General features: G+C 48.6%; 1 protein-coding gene across 1 annotated transcript in view; it reads right to left on the reverse strand.

The window, feature by feature from the left end:
• Positions 1 to 17,993, reverse strand: part of TMC2 (transmembrane channel like 2) — a 100,016-nt gene that overhangs the window by 72,930 nt on the left and 9,093 nt on the right. Inside the window, exons 2-3 of the mRNA XM_003941049.4 lie at positions 1,648 to 11,388; positions 695 to 742 (exon numbers count right to left, since the gene is read on the reverse strand). Of these exons, the coding sequence (XP_003941098.1) occupies positions 695 to 742; positions 1,648 to 1,681 (82 nt within the window). The 5' untranslated portion in view covers positions 1,682 to 11,388. The remainder of the gene's footprint in view (positions 1 to 694; positions 743 to 1,647; positions 11,389 to 17,993) is intronic.

Here is a 17,993-nt window from a genome sequence, read left to right on the forward strand (position 1 = left end):
CCTGGAACTCCATCACTCCCCAAGATTCTGGTTTCGTGCCTACTAGTGTGGGGTGCAGGACCCAGCCCAGCCTGGGATGTGAAGGGGGAGAAAACAGCATCACAGCCATATTTTGTGACATGAAGATGCCCAGCCCGTGAGTGTGGCTTCTGCCCCTCTCCTCTGAACCCTCAGTCTCAACCAAGGATTTTCTCTCCTGCCTATGGCTTCCTTGGGTTTTCCTGCTTCTGCTGGAGCGAGTCCGCTCCCTCACTGGCTCACAGGAGAGCTGTGGTCACATTCTCAATGGAGCACCCACTGTGGCTGCTACTTTTTGGAGGTTAGGAGCGTTCCCCCTGGAGTCCCAGGACCTGGGTGTCTGGGACCTACCCAGACTCAGGTCAGGGTAGGTCCTCCACATGACCTACCCACCAGAAGCCTGCACTGAGCTTTCCTGCCCTCTGTCTGGTGTATGTTCACTGCTTCCCAAGGTTCAGCTCAGAGTGTCACTAACCCTGGGAATCTCCCTTGACACCCAGGGCCGAGAGGCACCTTCTCTGCCTGGTACTCTGCCCCCTCCCAGGAAGGCTCCATGCAGTGTGTTAAATGAGAGGGAAGGAGATGAAAGAGAAGTTGGATGGGTGGCTGGACTGCTGGGCTGGGTAGAGGGCATCCAGGAACTGTGGGCTTCCCAGAGACCCTCACCCCTTCTCACCTGTGGGTGGAGAGCCGCTCCTCGCCTGCCCTTTCACTCTGCCTCGTGCTGTAAGAGACAAGAATGCTGACACATGGCTGACCTCTGGGGAGTCCCCATCCCTGCAGCCCCTCCAGTCACTGTGGGACCCCTCAGCTGGTTTGTGGCTGCCTCAAACTGGAACCCAGCTCCAGTGATTTTACTCAGCAAATTATAGAGTCTCCTGCCTGTGACATTTCTCGGATACTGTCAGTCGTGAGGTCAGAATACACCCCATCCCTTGTCCGGGACAGAGACAGGGACAGATAGAAATCTGCTGAGGGGCTTGCTAAGAACAGGCAACCCAAACCAAGACAATTAGGAAGCTGAGAGGCCTCAGCAGGCTCTGAGGAACACGCGGTGGCCAAGGCGGCCTCCAGTGCTGTCCTGAACACAGGCGCCGTGCACAGGTCGAATCCTTCCAGTAGCCCTGCAAGGAGGTGATGGCTACCTCCATCTCATGCACGAGGACCAGAGAGGTTGACGAACCAGTTGAGGTCGCTCAGTAAGCAGAGGGTAGACCCTGGACTCAAACCCAGTTCCTCCCTATGCCTCTTTCTTTTTCTTCACGGGGAGGGGTGGCTGGAGTGCAGTGGCACAATGTTGGCTTACTGCAACCTCCGCTTTCCAGGTTTAAGCAATTCTCCTGCCTCAGCCTCCCAAGTAGCTGGGACTACAGGTGCAGGCTACCATGCCTGGCTATTTTTTTTTTTTTTTGTATTTTTAGTAGAGATGGGGTTTCATCATGTTAGCCAGGATGGTCTCCATCTCCTGACCTGGTGATCTGCCGGCCTCGGCCTCCCAAAGTGCTGGGATTACAGGTGTGAGCCACTCCCTATGTCTCTTAAGACCACACATCTGCTTCCCCCATCCCCTGCTGCTGCCCAGGAACCCTGTGGGGGGCCCCGCACGAGAGGATCAGGACATGGACTCACCTTCCTCTTTCAGGCCCTTTACCTGGTGGCTCATGGTCAGCAATGCTGCTGGGGTCCTGCACGGGCTCACACAGCGTGCTCTTGGGTGCACGCCTTCAGCCTGGGTGGCTTTCCTGCCGTCATGGTGGCCGGCCTCCCCTCCTAGACCCGACAGCAGCCAGGGCTTCTTGGTTTGTTTGAGATTGAATGTGGAGGTGGGTGAAGTTTGAGAGAGACAGGTGAAGGGAAGCGGCTAGTTCCTGGCCCATCAATCCGGCTGCACACTCCTCTGCTCAGGTTTCCCTGCAAAGAGGCTGCATGGCCTCACGTTTCAGGCATCACTTATACATGAGGGGCCCTGGAGGGGCCAGGAGCTGCAGACTCATCTCCCGGCAGTGATACCACTGGCAGTCTAGCCAGAGGAGGTGTGAGGAGCATCCCAGGGCTCTTTCCCACCATTTTGAGTTCCCTGACTGGGACAAAGTACCAGGGAAATGCTACGATGTTTGTTTAAGTTATTACCTGGGCTTCTGTTTAAAATGCAGATTCTGGCAGGTGGTGGTTCACGCCTGTAATCTCAGTACTTAGGGAGGCAGAGGCAGGAGGACTGCTTGAGTCCAGGAGTTCAAGACCAGCCTGGGCAACATAGCAAGACCCCATCTCCACAAAAAGAAAAAAATAATAATAATTTTTAAAACATAAAATGGAGATTCCCTGGAGTGGCACTGGGTGTTGGAATCAGTCTGTGCCAGGCCCGGGAGTCTGCCCTGTGGATCCTGCTGCAGGAGTCCTGAGCACACACAGATGAATGTTCCCACTCAGCCTCCACCCTCTCCCTCCACAGCTTTTCTTCCCTGGCTTCAGGGAGAGCAGATTTGGCTGCTTTGAAAATCATCACCAAGGCCGGGTGTGGTGGCTCACGCCTGTAATCCCAGCACTTTGGGAGGCTGCGTGGATTACAAGGTCAGGAGTTTGAGACCAGCTTGGCCAAGATGGTGAAACCCCATCTCTACTAAAAATACAAAAATTAGCCAGGTGTAGTGGTGGGTGCTTGTAATCCCAGCTACTTGAGAGGCTGAGGCAGGAGAATTGCTTGAACCCGGGAGGCAGAGGTTGCAGTCAGCCGAGATGGCGCCATTGCATTCTAGCCTGGGCAACAGTGTGAGACTCTTCCAAAAAAAAAAAAAAAAAAAAGAAAGAAAGAAAGAAAAAAGAAAAGAAAAGAACACCATCACCAGAGTGTCAGGGGGACCTTTTGAATGGTGGTCACAAGGTGTCAGAGTGTGGAGTTCTTAACCTGGGGTCCTTGGAACTCCCAGAGTTGTGGATGGAATTCTGTGAGTCTGTGAACCGTGACAGAGAAAACATTCCATCTTTGTTTTTCCTGTCCTTAAGTGAAATTTAGCATTTCCTTCAATCATGAATGTAAGCAAAGACGTGATTTTTGTCCCAGCAAAAGTCATAGATATTTTATTCCCCAATTAAACCATTGGGAATGTCTCAAAATATCATTTATGTTATTACAACTTTAAAACTGTAATATAGATCTGCCATGAGATCTTGCTATTTAATTAGGAAGCATATATTGTCATTATATGAAAGATATTTAAAGTGATTTTGATTCCTAGTTTAGGATCGCTGGTTTCCTTTGTAATCCTAGTGTTTTACGGATTTAAAGTCTATGTTCTGAAAAGGGGTCTGTGGCCGGGCACGGTGGCTCACGTCTGTAATCCCAGCACTTTGGGAGGCCAAGGCAGGTGGATCAGCTGGGCTCAGGAGTTTGACACCAGTCTGACCAACATGGTGAAATCTTGTCTCTACTAAAAATACAAAAACTGTCTGAGTGTGGTGGCATGTGTCTGTAATCCCAGCCACTCAGGGGGCTGAGGCAGGAGAGTCGCTTGACCCAGGAGGCAGAAGTTGCGGTGAGCTGAGATCGCACCACAGCACTCCAGCCTCGGTGACAGAGTGAGACTCTGTCTCAAATAAATAAATAAAAATGAAAAGGGGTCTATGGACTTTACCAGGATGCCAAAGGATTTTGTGACACAACAGAATCAAGAGCCTGCCCCAGGGCAAGTCTCCTGTGGGCATCAAGGACAGACCCAGCCTCTGATCATGCCCATGTACTTCCTCGGGGGTCAGGAGCAGGAGTGCCTGTCCCATGCAACCTCGGTGAAGGGAAGGGGCAAAAGAACTACCTCTAAACTGCACGTGCAGCAGTTCATCTCAAGCTTTGAAGCTTTTCTCTTTGTTCCTCACCTTGGTCTCTGACCCAGCTGGTTCCTGCTGTGCCTCCCCAGCCCCAGGGGCATGCGGCAAAGGAGTTGCATTCTCTAGTGTCCATGCTGAAGGTCTGGAGCAGTGAATCCCTCTACCCACCAGGGCCGTTCCAGGACAGGGCCCCCATCCATGTGAGGAGCAGCATGGGCAGCTGTGTAGCCACAGGACAGCCTGGCCTAGAGCAGGAACTGGTGAGCAAGGTTCCTGCTGGGGGAGCCCCAAGCCCTCTCCCCTGCTGAGTGAGGGCCCCCAGCAGCCCTTTGCCCTGTTTTTCTTGTTCTCTGTTGCCAGAGGAGGATTTCTACAACAGTTTCATCTTCAGAGAGAAATTCCCTCCAGATAGGACTATCAGATTCCCTTGTATCTGACTGTCTAACTGTGGATTACACCACTTTTCTCCTCATAGATAAAAATGAGCACCCACTAGGGTCAAACCAGTTCTTGGCTCTGGGGATTCGTCAGCAAATGAAATAGAGATGGCTGTCCTCAGGGGCTGATGTGTTTTTGCCGTCTGGTGGCTGGGTTTAGCCCTTGATGTCTGAAGGAGTTATCTAGGAATTTACAGATTTCTCTCTCACAACAAACCCTGGTTTCTACAATTATTTCTATGGAGTTCAAAAATCCAAGTTTGGAAATCAGATGCTGAAAACGGAGTATTTTGCTTTTTTCTTTGCACACCACTTAGATCAATTCCTTGCTTCCTGAGATAAATACAGATTCAGGGAAGAGGGAGAAGGTCTCATATTGGAGAGTGTGAAAAAGAAAACAGGGATGTCTTAAAACTATTATCCTCATTGCATATGTGTCCTGCCCGGGGCACTCTGCTCCAACCTCTCTATTCTTCACGGAGAGCATAGTGTTGTCACCCTTAAGTGTCAGATGGAGAAATAAAAAAAACTCAGAGCCCTTGTGTCTCCTGGGTAGGTCTGTGACAGATCAACTGGGCCTAGGCCTGAAAGTTGGGATATGTGGCTTTGACTTGGGTTGACCATTAATTAAATCCATAAGTGCTTTTGTGAAGGTCACTTCTGGGCTGTGATTTCCTTGAGGGTGGACAGGCCTGAGCACCCCTAGGCTGGCCCATCTGCTTGGACAGAGAATCAAGGTATATCTCTGAAGCAAATGCAAAGGTTCTATAACATGCCTGTCCCACTAGCCTCTAATGACTATTAGGATTCTCCTGCCTTTTCCCCAGTTCTCACTCACTCACCCCTGAGGGTTAATAATAAAAGCAGCAGAGCAGCCTACATAATTTGCAGGGCCCAGTGGAAAGTGAAAATATGGGGTACCCTGTCCAGAAAGCAAGAAAAACGGTTAAAGGTACTAAAATATAAAATCTTTCTTTCTGCTATTTAATGTCATTCTGAGAAAACTCAAAATTTTAAATTATTTGCATGCATCTTTCCATTCATCTGTATATTTAGCAATGCCAGGTTTCAATGCAAGTATAAGAGTACTTGACTCCTATGTGGAATCACTGAAATGACACAATTTGTATTTTATAGCTCGTATACATGCAGGATTTCAGGCTTATCAGGACTGCAGAAATGCTGCACAAAGCTCACTCAATGGTTTTACCTCATGTCTTGATTTGTGCACATTCTACCAATGTTCCTGCCTTTGGCTTACTGATGAGTGAAAAAGAACTGAAAAGAAAAGGAATTATGGGTTGCTCTATCTTTTACTTTTCTTCTGGGTCATTACTGTCGGCCTAGGTGGTTGGCTAATCCAGGGAAGTAACTTGAATGAAAAAGGATAGGATAGGGTTCCTTAGTTGTCATGCTTCTTAGAACACCACTGCCTTCTTTTAGTATCTGAAGTAAGTTCTGGTTTAAATGGGAAGTGTAGCCCCTCTGGGCTGGATGAATTTCTACATATTTAACCACATATATAACACCCCAGCCTTGTACTGGCTTTGAGTCTTGCTAAACTCCCATGCATTGTGGGCCCACTGGAATTACGTGCTCATGGGGCATCACATATGTGACATGCAAATAGGGTGGCATTTCGTATCTCCTCTGCTCAGGTACATACCCCATTGTCCCATCAGACTCCTCCTCCTCCTTCTTCTTCCTCTTCCTTCTTCTTCTCCCTCCTCCTTCTCCTTCCTCCTCCCCTTCCTTTTCCTCTTCCCCCTCCTTCCTCCTCCTCCTCCTCCTCTTCCTCCTTCTTTCATGATTCGCTGCAGCCTCAACATACTGGATTCAAATGATCCTCCTGCATCAGCCTCCCAAAGAGCTGGGACCACAGGCAAGCAACACTATGCCCAGCTAATTATTTTTTTTGAAATAAAGTTTTGCTCTGTCACCCAGACTGGAGTGCAGTGGCATGATCTCCGCTCACTGCAACCTCCGCCTCCCAGGTTCGAGATACTCTCTTGACTCAGTGTCCCAAGTGGCTAGGATTACAGGCATGCACCATCACTCCTGGCTAATTTTGTATTTTTAGTAGAGATGGAGTTTCACCATGTTGGTCAGGCTGGTCTCAAACTCTTGACCGCAAGTGATCCACCCACCTTGGCCTCACAAAGTGCTGGGATTACAGGTGTGAGCCACTGCACCTGGACTTAATTTTTAATTTTTTAAAATTATTTTTTAGTTTTGAGACAGAGTCTCACTCTTGTCCAAGCCGGAATGCAATGACATGATCTCAGCTCACTGCAACCTCTGCCTCCTAGGTTCAAGAAATTCTCCTGCCTCAGCCTCCCAAATAGCTGGGATTACAGGCGTGTGCCACCATGTCTGGCTAATTTTTATGTTTTTAGTAGAGATGGGATTTCACCATGTTGGCCAGGCTGGTCTCAAACTCCTGACAGCACTTTAGGAGGCCAAGGCAGGCAGATCACCTGAGGTCAGGAGTTCAAGACCAGCCTGACCAACAAGGAGAAACTCTACTAAATATATATATATATATATATATATATATATATGAAACTTAGCAAGGTGTGGTAGCGTCTGCCTGTAATCCCAGCTACTCAGGAGGCTGAGGCAGGAGAATCGCTTGAACTCTGGAGGCGGAGGTTGCACTGAGCCAAGATTGCGCCATTGCACTCCAGCCTGGGCAACAAGAGCAAAACTCCATCTCAAAAAAAAAAAAAGAAAAAGAATTTGGCCAGGCATGGTGGCTCACACCTGTAATCCCAGCACTTTGGGAGGCCAAGATGGCTGGATCACAAGGTCAGGTGATCAAGACAGTCCTGGCCAACACGATGAAACCCCATTTTTACTAAAAATGCAAAAAATTAGCTTGGCATGGCAGCATGAACCTGTAGTCCCAGCTATTAGGGAGGCTGAGGCAGAAGAATTGCTTGAACCCGGAAGGCAGAGGCTGCAGTGAGTCGTGATCGTGCCACTGTACTCCAGCCTGGGTGACAGAGCGAGACTCCATCTCAAAAGAAAAAAAAAAAAAAAAAAGAATTTCGCTATGGTGTCAGCACAGTACTAGACCAAGTGCAGGGCCCTTCTGAGTGTGGAGCCATGAGCAGCCAGGCAGGTGCACAGTCAGGAAACCCACCCTTCAAGGCAGCCACAGCTGACAGCTACCTGTCACCGCCTTTCTGCCAGACACTTGCCAACCCCTTTAAATGACTTATTGAATCACCACAACCATTTGAGGCAGATTATCTTACTATCGTTCTTTACAGATGAAAAAATGGAGGCCGAGATAAGATGGGTCCCAGCAGTCCCTGGAGACAGGCTTCAGCCCCGTTGACTGTTCTTACTTCAGAGTCCAATCTTTTATTCCCTACACTCTTCTGACCTCTTGGGAAAATCTGGATTGTACCATATCCTCCTTTCCAAAGGTCCTGTTTGCCTCCCACCTGGGCACTGGCCTATCGGCCCTGCCCTTCAGTTTCTCTCTTGCATGGCAGCCAGGGCAGCACCCAGAGCAGAGGTCTGACTTCATCTCTCCTCTACTTGAAACCCTTCACTGGGACTCTATGGCCTAGGGGTAAAACCCAGACCCTCCAATGTGCCGTCCAAGGCCCTTGAGAGCTCCAACGGCCTCCAGCCCCATCTGCCTATTTCAGTCCAGCCATTCCTACCTGCTAATGTGACTTGCTTTCACTCGCAATACTGTGACTTCTCTTTGTCTTTGCTTCCACTGTCCCCTCTGTCTGGGGCACAACTGTGAAGACTGCTGACCTCAGGACGTGTGGCAGAGCCCTGGGCACACTGCCCACCCAGCATTTTACAACATGACTTGGAATGATGTTTCCTAGCCGAGCAATAACCCTAACGAACTGCCAGGTGGGGTCTGGGGCCTGAGCAGAGCATTCCAGTCTCCAGGAAGATTCCGTCTCTGCTCTGCCCTTGGGTTTTGCCTCATCAAGATTTGCCTTTTCTCCATGGTGGTCTTGACATGTCTGTAACTTGAAACCTTTTGATTTCGCAATTTGCAGATTTTACAGGAAAAGTGGCACCAAAATGTGCTTTTAACTTTTTGCAAAATATTCCTTTTCTTTTTCCTCATTCTTCTTAATACAAGACTTTAGCTAATATTATTTGAGTAACATTTACAGGACATTCAACTCAAACATCATTCTGAAGAGTAATAATATCAGAGTGTTGTGCTCTGATGTTATCAGAATAGTAAACGTTCCTATTGCTATTGCTAAGGAGGGTGAGCTCTGTACTAATTCTCTTTCAAGGATATGGTTTGCTCAGAGAAAATAAAACCCCAAGACCCAAAACAACAACAACAAAAATGACGTGTGCAGTCTCCACCAAAAGTTGCAGGGCGTTTAAAACCAGCGGTGCTTTTGTCCTCAGACCTCCTGTTTGGGGAAGCTTCTTGGGCCATCTTGTTAATTTGTCTCTCCAATTAGAAGTATATACATATATTTATAATTAGCTGTGGGTATCTGCTTACAAAACATCCAGTGTTGCTCATAGAACGTTGTAAACCGGCACAATGGAGAGGATCCAGTTACGCCAGCTAACACCCTAGCTGGATAACGTGAGCTGGTGCTATCTCAAGGATGCTGCCCTCCACCTACGCACCCACACCAGTGAGTGCGGTGCTGGGGTAGTTAGTGGCACAGGGTGGGAGATGGGCCATAGGGATCTGGATGGTAGTAGTGTGTCCCTGAAAGCTTTGGATTGTGTAATATGAACAGTGCTGCTAAGCTTGTTTGCTCAGAGTCTTGCTTCCTTGACCTTTCTCAATCAGCACTGAAGGTGGGGCAGAAGGGTCCTGTTTTCAAGGACCTTTGAAGTCAGGGTCCACTGTGCCCAGCTGAAATCCTTAAGAATTTTATCTTTTGGGCTGGGGGTGGTGGCTCATGACTGTAATCCTAGCACTTTGGGAGGCTGAGGCATGAGGATCATGTAAGCTGAAGAGTTCAAGATCAGCCTGGGCAACATGGTGAGACTCATCTCTTAAAAAAAAAAAAATTAAAAAGTGGGCAAGGTGCGGTGCCTCACGCCTATAATCTCATACCTTTGGGAGGCGGAGGTGGTAGATCATTTGAGGCCAAGAGTTCATGAAACCCTTACCTCAACCTGCTGAGGTTGTCTCCACCGTCTCTGACTCTTAGGAAGGAAATTGGGCCCAGATCCAGGTATCTGGGACCTGAGGGCATCCCCCATTACTCTAGGGCAGGGGCTGATTACTGCCACATATAAGCCAGACAGACTGAGAGGCACGTTCTACATGGCCCACAGGGAAAACTGCAGCCAACTGGTGACTATGGGTCATGGTTTTTTATTTGTCTGCTTCTCCCCCACTACCCCAGGAAGCAGAGTCAGGGAAAGAAAGTAGGGAGCCTAGATTCAGGGGCTCTGTTATTTCTGCCCACGGTATAAGGGCAAGGAACAACCATAATGCTCCTCAAAGCACAAGTGTTAAACAAATGAAGTCAAACTTCATTTTTTAGTGTCAGCTGGAATCAGACAGGTGACAAGCCCCTCTTCATCCCACACTACCATAAGCAAGTTATTGAAGCTTTCTCTGCCTCCTTTTTTTTCTCACCTGCTGGGTGGAGTTAATTCTGCTACAACAACTGCAAGAGCCCTTTGGGGACTGAGTGAGATAATACGGCCATAACCAGAACACCCAAAGCCCTGAAGAGTTAGGAGAGACCCCTGTGAGATTGCTGCTCACCATCACTTTGTTCCCAGCCTCAGTGAGTCTGGGCCCCACTTTTGCCAGGGCACGAACGAGCCTGCCCCTTTCTTCTGCTCCACGATGCACCTGCTACAAAGCTCCTTACTTCACTGCCTCATGAAGGTACGCCCTATGGCCACACAGTGGTAGAGATGTGGCCCTCGCCTTGTCAGCTGCTCCACCTCCAGCCTCTTCTGTGTTCTCTCTACCCTACTGGGCTCTAGGGCTTCTTCTCCATTCCACAGAGCAGCACAAAGCCGGGCTATGATGTGCAATCGCTCATCACCAACCCTTTGGAGATAAGCTGGTGTAGCGGTAGCAGAGTGCAGGGCAGGCAAGTCCCCAGCAGAGACAACTTAATTGCTTTAAGTTTCTCAGCCACTTCTGCCATAGGAAACACCTCCCTAACCCCTCTTCTTGGATGTTTTGAATTTTACCTACTACTTTGTTTCTAGAGCTCACTCTCCCTAGCAAGACTCAGCTCATCTGATATCCTAGAATGTCAGAGTGTTCATGCATACAGTTTGGAGTGGAGAAGACTTCCACTGAGCTGGAGAGTGCCCCGGTTGGATGGCTGCTCAGTGGGCTTTGACCTTGGCAAAGGGAGCAGGAATGGATGCAGGGAGACTTCACTACTGAGATGCATACGTCAGGGACAACACTGATCTGTCACTGTGGCAAAATCTTTTAAGTCATCACTCTTCTGGTCTTTGTTTTATTGTTTGGGGGCGCTTGGCTATCTGCTCATATTTCATTGTGAGGTGCTGAAAGGCTATGTTGAAGCATTCTGCATGTCGGTAGGCCTTGCTGATGGGTGGGCTTCACTTCGGGACAGTGTTTCTCAATCTCAGCATTAGTGACATTTTGGACCAGATAATTCTTCACTGTGTGAAAACTGTCTTTTGAGTTGTAAGATGTTTTGCAGCATCATTGGCCTCTGTGTGACAGATACCTGTAACACCCACCTCCTACCAGGTGAGACAACCCACAGCATCTCCAGGCTCTGTTAAATGTACCAAGAGAAGACCGGGTTGGAGGTGGGAGGGTGTCCTTCAAGTTTAAGACCCACTGCTGTAGGGTGATGAGGCAGGGATAAGAGACACCCACTCCCAGTGTTTATGGGCCTTTTCTTCTGGGCAGGGCAGAATTCCCAGAGAAAATCTTCCCATTTTCCCAGAGAATACACGTTGGCTGCCAGTGTTTGGGGACTTGAGGAAGAGAAGGCAGCTTGGAGTTCTGCTCTTCAGGAGGCGAATTTCCACTTGGTTCTCTTGTTTGCATAGGGTTTCTCATCTTGGCCTTGGCCATGTATACGACCCCTCAGACCAGAGCTTTCCACCATGTCGGCCTCTTAGAGAGCCAACACTGAATCTGCAGAAGTGGGAAAGAAGTAGAAAAACCGGAGGTCAAACTAGTCTCTTTTGTTTGTTTGCTTAGAACAGCTTCATGGAGGCATAATGAACATACTACAAAATTTACCCCTTTAAAGTGCACAATTCTCTGTTTTTTCAGTATGTTCATACATCTGTCTCTGGTTTTCACAGGTGACTGTTTCACTAAGTTTTTCTAATTTGGTGCTGACTGTGATTATAGTTTACATTTTCTTTTTTGGTAATGTCAGAGGCATTTGAACCAGAGCAACTCCATGTTGAATAGAAGCTGGGCAAAATAAGGCTAAGATCTACTGGTTTCATTCCCAGGACGTTAGGCATTCTAAGTCACAGAATGAAATAGGAGGTAGGTACAAGGTACGTGTCATAAAGACCTTGCTGAGCCCAGCATGGTGGCTCACACCTTTAATCTCAGCACTTTGGGAGGCCAAGGTGGGGAGATCACCTGAGGTCAGGAGTTCGAACCAGGCTGGCAACATGGTGAAACCCCGTCTCTTCTAAAAATACAAAAATTAATCTGGCTTGGAGGTGTACCTGTAGTCCCACCTACTCGGGAGGCTCAGGCATGAGAACTGCTTGAACCCAGGGGGTGGAGGTTACAGTGTGAGCCAAGATCATGCCACTGCATTCCAGCCTGGGTGACAGCTCCAGTCTCAAAAACAAACAAACACACCTTGCTGATAAAACAGCATGCCATAAAGAAGCCAGCCAAAACCCACCAAAAGCAAGATGGCCAGTTAAGTGACCTCTGGTTGTCCTCACGGCTCCTTATATGCTTATTACAATATTTTAGCATGCTAAAAGTATCATTTTTAGCAGCATTACAGTTCACAAATGCCATGGTAATGTCCAGAAGTTACCCTATATAGTCTAAAACGGGGAGGAACCCTTGGTTCCGGGAACTGCCCACCCCTTTTGTGGAAAACTCATGAATAATTCACCCCTTGTTTACAAGCATATAATCAGGAAGTAACTGTAATCAGTTGAGTGGCCGAGGCTGCTGCTCTGCCTGTGGAGTAGCCATTCTTTATTCCTTTGCTTTCTTAATAAACTTGCTTTCACTTTACTTTGTGGAATTGTCCAGAATTTTTCCCGAGGTCTAATAACTCTTTCTTGGGGTCTAGATCAGGACCCCTTTCCAGCAGCAGTAACACCTTTCTGGTAAATGTTCTCAGCCACATGTGCGCGAGTCCCTTTAAGGCCAGAAGCAGGAGGAGTGGCTCAGGGTTTGGGGCTTCATTGCCCCTGCAGTTCTAGAACCCTTTCCCCCACCTCTCGCCTCCCCCCCCCCCCAGGCCTCAGGACTGTGCGGAGGGCCAGGGGCTGCGGATACCAGATGCTGACCTCCCTATGGAAGATGCTCCCACCGGCTCCATGACGGTTCACAGATGCCATGGCAATGTCAGAAAGTTACCCTCTGTGGTCTAAAAGGGGGAGGAACCCTCAGTTCCGGGAATTTCCCACCCCTTTTCCAGAACACTCATCCATAATCCACCCTTTGTTTAGCACATAATCAAGAAATAACTGTAAGTACACTCAGTTGAGCAGCCTGAACAACTGCTCTGCCTGTGGCGTGGCCATTCTTTTATTCCTTTATTTTCTTAATAAACTTGCCTTCACGTTATAGATTCGCAAGGAATTCTTTCTTTCTTACACATGATCCAGAAACCCTCTCTTGGACTCTGGATGGGACATCTTTCTGGTAATAGTTGCAGTGAGCTGAGATTGTGCCACTGTACTCCAACCTGGGTCTCAAAAAAAAAAAAAAAAATTGAAGTGGGTGATTCTGAGCCTCTTCTAAAATCCTGCTAGGCCAGGTGGGGTGGCTCATGCCTATAGGCAGCATAGTAAGACCCTGTCTCTCCACAAAATAAAAAAATTAACCGGGCATGGTATCATGCACCTGTGCTCCTAGCTACTTGGGAGGCTTAGGATCTGCTTGAGTCAGGAAGCTGGAAGCTGCGTGAGCCATGATCATACCACTGCTCTCCAGCCTGGGGGACAAAGGGAGACGTTCCCTCAAAGAAAGACAGATAAATTATACTGCTTAAATTCATCTAAAGTCGTTCTCACAAATTCTTACGCTGGCAGAGAATGTGTGATTTTGAGGCTGCTTTCACATACACCTGCTAGTGTCCGCTAGGTCCCCAGTTCCCACCGTGAGGCTGGGTTTTGCGTTCTGGTCCCAGGCTGCCGCGCCCCACCCCGTTGCCTGCCTCTGCGGCAAATCGCCGGTTTTGCCGCAGTGCCAAGTCCCAACGTGGCCAACAGGGGGCGCCCGACCGAACCTCCAGAACCTGGAAGGGCGGACTTCCAGGCCCAGTTCCTCAGGTTCCGCGTGGGCGAGAACTGCGGGCCTCGCCAGGGGCACCCAGGGGGCCTTCGCAGAGGGTGTGGGGGCCTTTCAGGAAGGAAGCTAGGTGCGGGGGACGACCGGAAGCCCGGACGCCTACCCCGGAACTGCAGCAGGCCCGCCCTCCCTGCCGCGCAGCCCTTCCCTCGTATTTTTATTTTGAGCCAGGGTCTCGCTCTGTCATCCAGGCTGGACTCAAACTCCTGACCTCAACTGATCCTCCCGCCTCTGCCTCCCAAAGTCCCGGGATCAGAGGCGTGAGCCACCTTGCCCGCTGGCCCCCGACCTTCCGCGGGGCTCAGGGGCCACGGTCCCGGCTCAGTTGGAAAGCGGAGGCCCTTCTCCAGAGGGTTCCCGCTCCTGGGGCTTCGCCCCCGCCTCTCCCGGAGGGGCTCAGCCCTTTGGTTTCCTCCAGAGGCCAGTCCTGCAGTTTGCACCGCAGAAAAGGAATCTGGCATTTTTGATCCTAGGTCTAACACGCCTTCCATTCTGAGACTAATTGACGGTCTACGCCACCGCCACCGGGGGCCGCGTCCCACCCGTCCCCCAGAGGTTAAGCCCCCACCTCAAGCTCAGGGGAATGAGTCCCGATTTGTCGCCATAGCGCCGACCCAGGCTGCCAGCCGCCGAGTCCCCGTTCCCTCCCCACCCGCCACCCCGCAGAGGCTGACTGCCTACTTGTCGCCCAAAAGCGAAGCTCCCACTTTCAGCTTCAGTGGCCTCAGAGACCTGACTTTCCCAAGCTACCATACGGAGGTGAGTGCGCAACCTGAGGAACTGGGCCTGGAAGTCCGCCCTTCCAGGTCCTGGAGGTTCGGTCGGGCGCCCCCTGTTGGCCACGTTGGGACTTGGCACTGCGGCAAAACCGGCGATTTGCCGCAGAGGCAGGCAACGGGGTGGGGCGCGGGGGGTGGCGGGGCGGGCGGCGCGGCAGCCTGGGACCAGAACGCGAAACCCAGCCTCACGGTGGGAACTGGGGACCTAGCGGACACTAGCAGGTGTATGTGAAAGCAGCCTCAAAATCACACATTCTCTGCCAGGGTAAGAATTTGTGAGAACGACTTTAGATGAATTTAAGCAGTATAATTTATCTGTCTTTCTTTGAGGGAACGTCTCCCTTTGTCCCCCAGGCTGGAGAGCAGTGGTATGATCATGGCTCACGCAGCTTCCAGCTTCCTGACTCAAGCAGATCCTAAGCCTCCCAAGTAGCTAGGAGCACAGGTGCATGATACCATGCCCGGTTAATTTTTTTATTTTGTGGAGAGACAGGGTCTTACTATGCTGCCCATTCTGGTCTTGAACTCCTGGGCTCAAGGGATCCTCCTGCCTAGGCCTCCCCAAATGCTGGGATTATAGGCATGAGCCACCCCACCTGGCCTAGCAGGATTTTAGAAGAGGCTCAGAATCACCCACTTCAATTTTTTTTTTTTTTTTGAGACCCAGGTTGGAGTACAGTGGCACAATCTCAGCTCACTGCAACTATTACCAGAAAGATGTCCCATCCAGAGTCCAAGAGAGGGTTTTTGGATCATATGTAAGAAAGAAAGAAAATTCCCTGCGAGTCCATAACGTGAAGGCAAGTTTATTAAGAAAATAAAGGAATAAAAGAATGACCACGCCACAGGCAGAGCAGTTGTTCGGGCTGCTCAACTGAGTGTACTTACAGTTATTTCTTGATTATGTGCTAAACAAAGGGTGGATTATGGATAAGTGTTCTGGAAAAGGGGTGGGAAATTCCCGGAACTGAGGGTTCCTCCCCCTTTTAGACCACAGAGGGTAACTTTCTGACATTGCCATGGCATCTGTGAACTGTCATGGCACTGGTGGGAGAATCTTGTAGCATGCTAATGCATTATAATTAGTGTATAATGAGCAGTGAGGACCAGGTCATTTTCATCACCATTTTGGTTTTGGCCATTTTCTTTACTACATCCTGCTTTATGAGCAAAGTCTTGTGACCTGTATCCTGTGCTGACCTCCTGTCTCATCCTGTGACTTAGAATGTCTAACCGCCTGGGAATGCAGCCCAGTAGGTCTCAGCCTTATTTTACCCAGTCCCTATTCAAGATGGAGTCGCTCTGAATCAAACGCTGCTGCCACAGTCTCTGCCTCCCATGCTCAAGTGATCCTCCCACCTCAGCCTCACAAGTAGCTGGGTCCAAAGGCACAAGCTACTATACCTGGCTAATTTTTTTTGTATCTTTTGTAGAGACAGGGTTTCGCCATGTTTCTCAGGCTAGTCTCAACCTCATGAGCTCAAGCTATCTGCCTGTCTTGGCCTCCCAGAATATTGGGATTACTGGCATGAGCCACCATGTCTGATCTTACGCTTTGATGTTAAAAGTAACTTTTTATTATAAGTTGGAGTAAATATAAATGTAACTAAGCAGTTTATGTTAAAATTGAAACTGAGCTAGATTGACTTATTATGAACTAGAGCACATTTGCTCAGAAATTCATCTCCAACTAAATATCTTTTTGTAAAAGTTTGGAAAAATGAAGACAAATCTAAGTAGTATTCCCAAACCCAACTTCATATGGTAAATTAGGACAAATGACATCTATGTGAAAACAAACTCAAAAGCGTGCATTTAAAATAAATTGTATGAGCTTTGTAAGTGCTGTGTAAATTGCACTTATGCAAACAAGTTCAGAAACACAGTCACCTTGGCTGGACTCAGTGGCTCATGCCTGTAATCCCAGCACTTTGGGAGGCCGAGGCAGGTGGATCACTTGAGGTCAGGAGTTCAAGACCAGCCTAACCAACATGGTGAAACCCCATCTGTAGTGAAAAAAAATATATATAAAATTAGCCAGGTGTGGTGGTGTACATGTGTAATCCCAGCTACTTGAAAAGCTGAGGCAGGAGGATTGCTTGAACCAGGAGACAGAGGTTGCAGTGAGCCGAGATCACACCACTGCACTCCAGCCTGGACAAGAGCGAAACTCCATGCGAGAAAAAAAAAAAAAAAAAAAGAAACACGGTCACCTGAAAAGTATCATCTAAGTGCAACTTGAAACAAATTAAGTAGGTTAAATAAAAACAGTGTCATATCACATCTACAGTAACTCCAAAGTACCTTATTATGAAACGAAAGTGTATGTTTACAAACAAGTAGAGTGTTTGCAAACAAGCTAAGAATCAGACATTCCCTTCTAAGGAAACTTCTAATGGTGAGAAAGTAAATAAAATGAGTTAGAACCCATTTAGATAAATCTAAGCAGTATTAAGGAATATGTCCTTAATCTAACTTGTTATGTGAAATTGGACTCAATGTAGTCAATATTAAGTATTATAGGTAAAATCAAGCTCAAAATTACTCATTCACTTTAAACCACACTTTTATTTATTTATTTTAAGATGGAGTTTCGCTCTTGTTGCCCAGGCTGGAGTGCAATGGCGTGATCTCGGCTCACCGCAACCTCCGCTTCCCAGGTTCAAGTGATTCTCCAGCTTCAGCCTCCCAAGTAGCTGGGATTACAAGCGTGCACCACCACACCCGGCTAATTCTTTTGTATTTTAGTAGAGATGGGGTTTCTCCATGTTGGTCAGGCTTGTCTCAAACGCCTGACCTCAGGTGGTCCACCCACCTCAGCCTCCCAAAGTGCTGGGATTACAGGCATGAGCCACCGTGCCCGGCAAAGAAAACTTTTGTGTTTTTTTTTGAGACAGAGTTTTCTTCTTGTTGCCCAGGCTGGAGTGCAATGGCATGATGCTGGCTCACTGCAACCTCTGCCTCCCAGCTTCAAGCAATTCTCTTGCCTCAGCCTCCCAAGTAGCTGGGATTACAGGCATAAGCCACCACACCCGGCTAATGTTTTATTTTAGGTAGAGACTGGGTTTCTCCATGTTGGTCAGGCTGGTCTTGAACTCTCGATCTCAGGTGATCCACCTGCCTCGGCCTCCCAAAGTGCTGGGATTACAGGCGTTAGCCACAGCGTCCGGCCTAAACCACACTTTTAATGGTCCTTAGAGATAATTCACATCTAACAGTTCATATTAAAACAACTGCAGACTCAAGCATTCACAAAAGGACCTTCTTACAGTAACCTAGAGTGTATCTAAGAGTTTATGTGAAATCAAGCTCAAAATAACGTATTCATTTTAAACAAACCTTACACGCTTCTTAAACGCTTTATACACTTTACATGTGCAAACAAGCTGAGAAACACATTCATCTCCAAGTGCCCTGCTTCCCTCACTCACTAGGGGGAGCTCCTCCAGACTGGCA

Source organism: Saimiri boliviensis, chromosome 9 (assembly GCF_048565385.1).
Source record: "Saimiri boliviensis isolate mSaiBol1 chromosome 9, mSaiBol1.pri, whole genome shotgun sequence".
In the NCBI taxonomy this organism is placed as follows: domain Eukaryota; kingdom Metazoa; phylum Chordata; class Mammalia; order Primates; family Cebidae; genus Saimiri; species Saimiri boliviensis.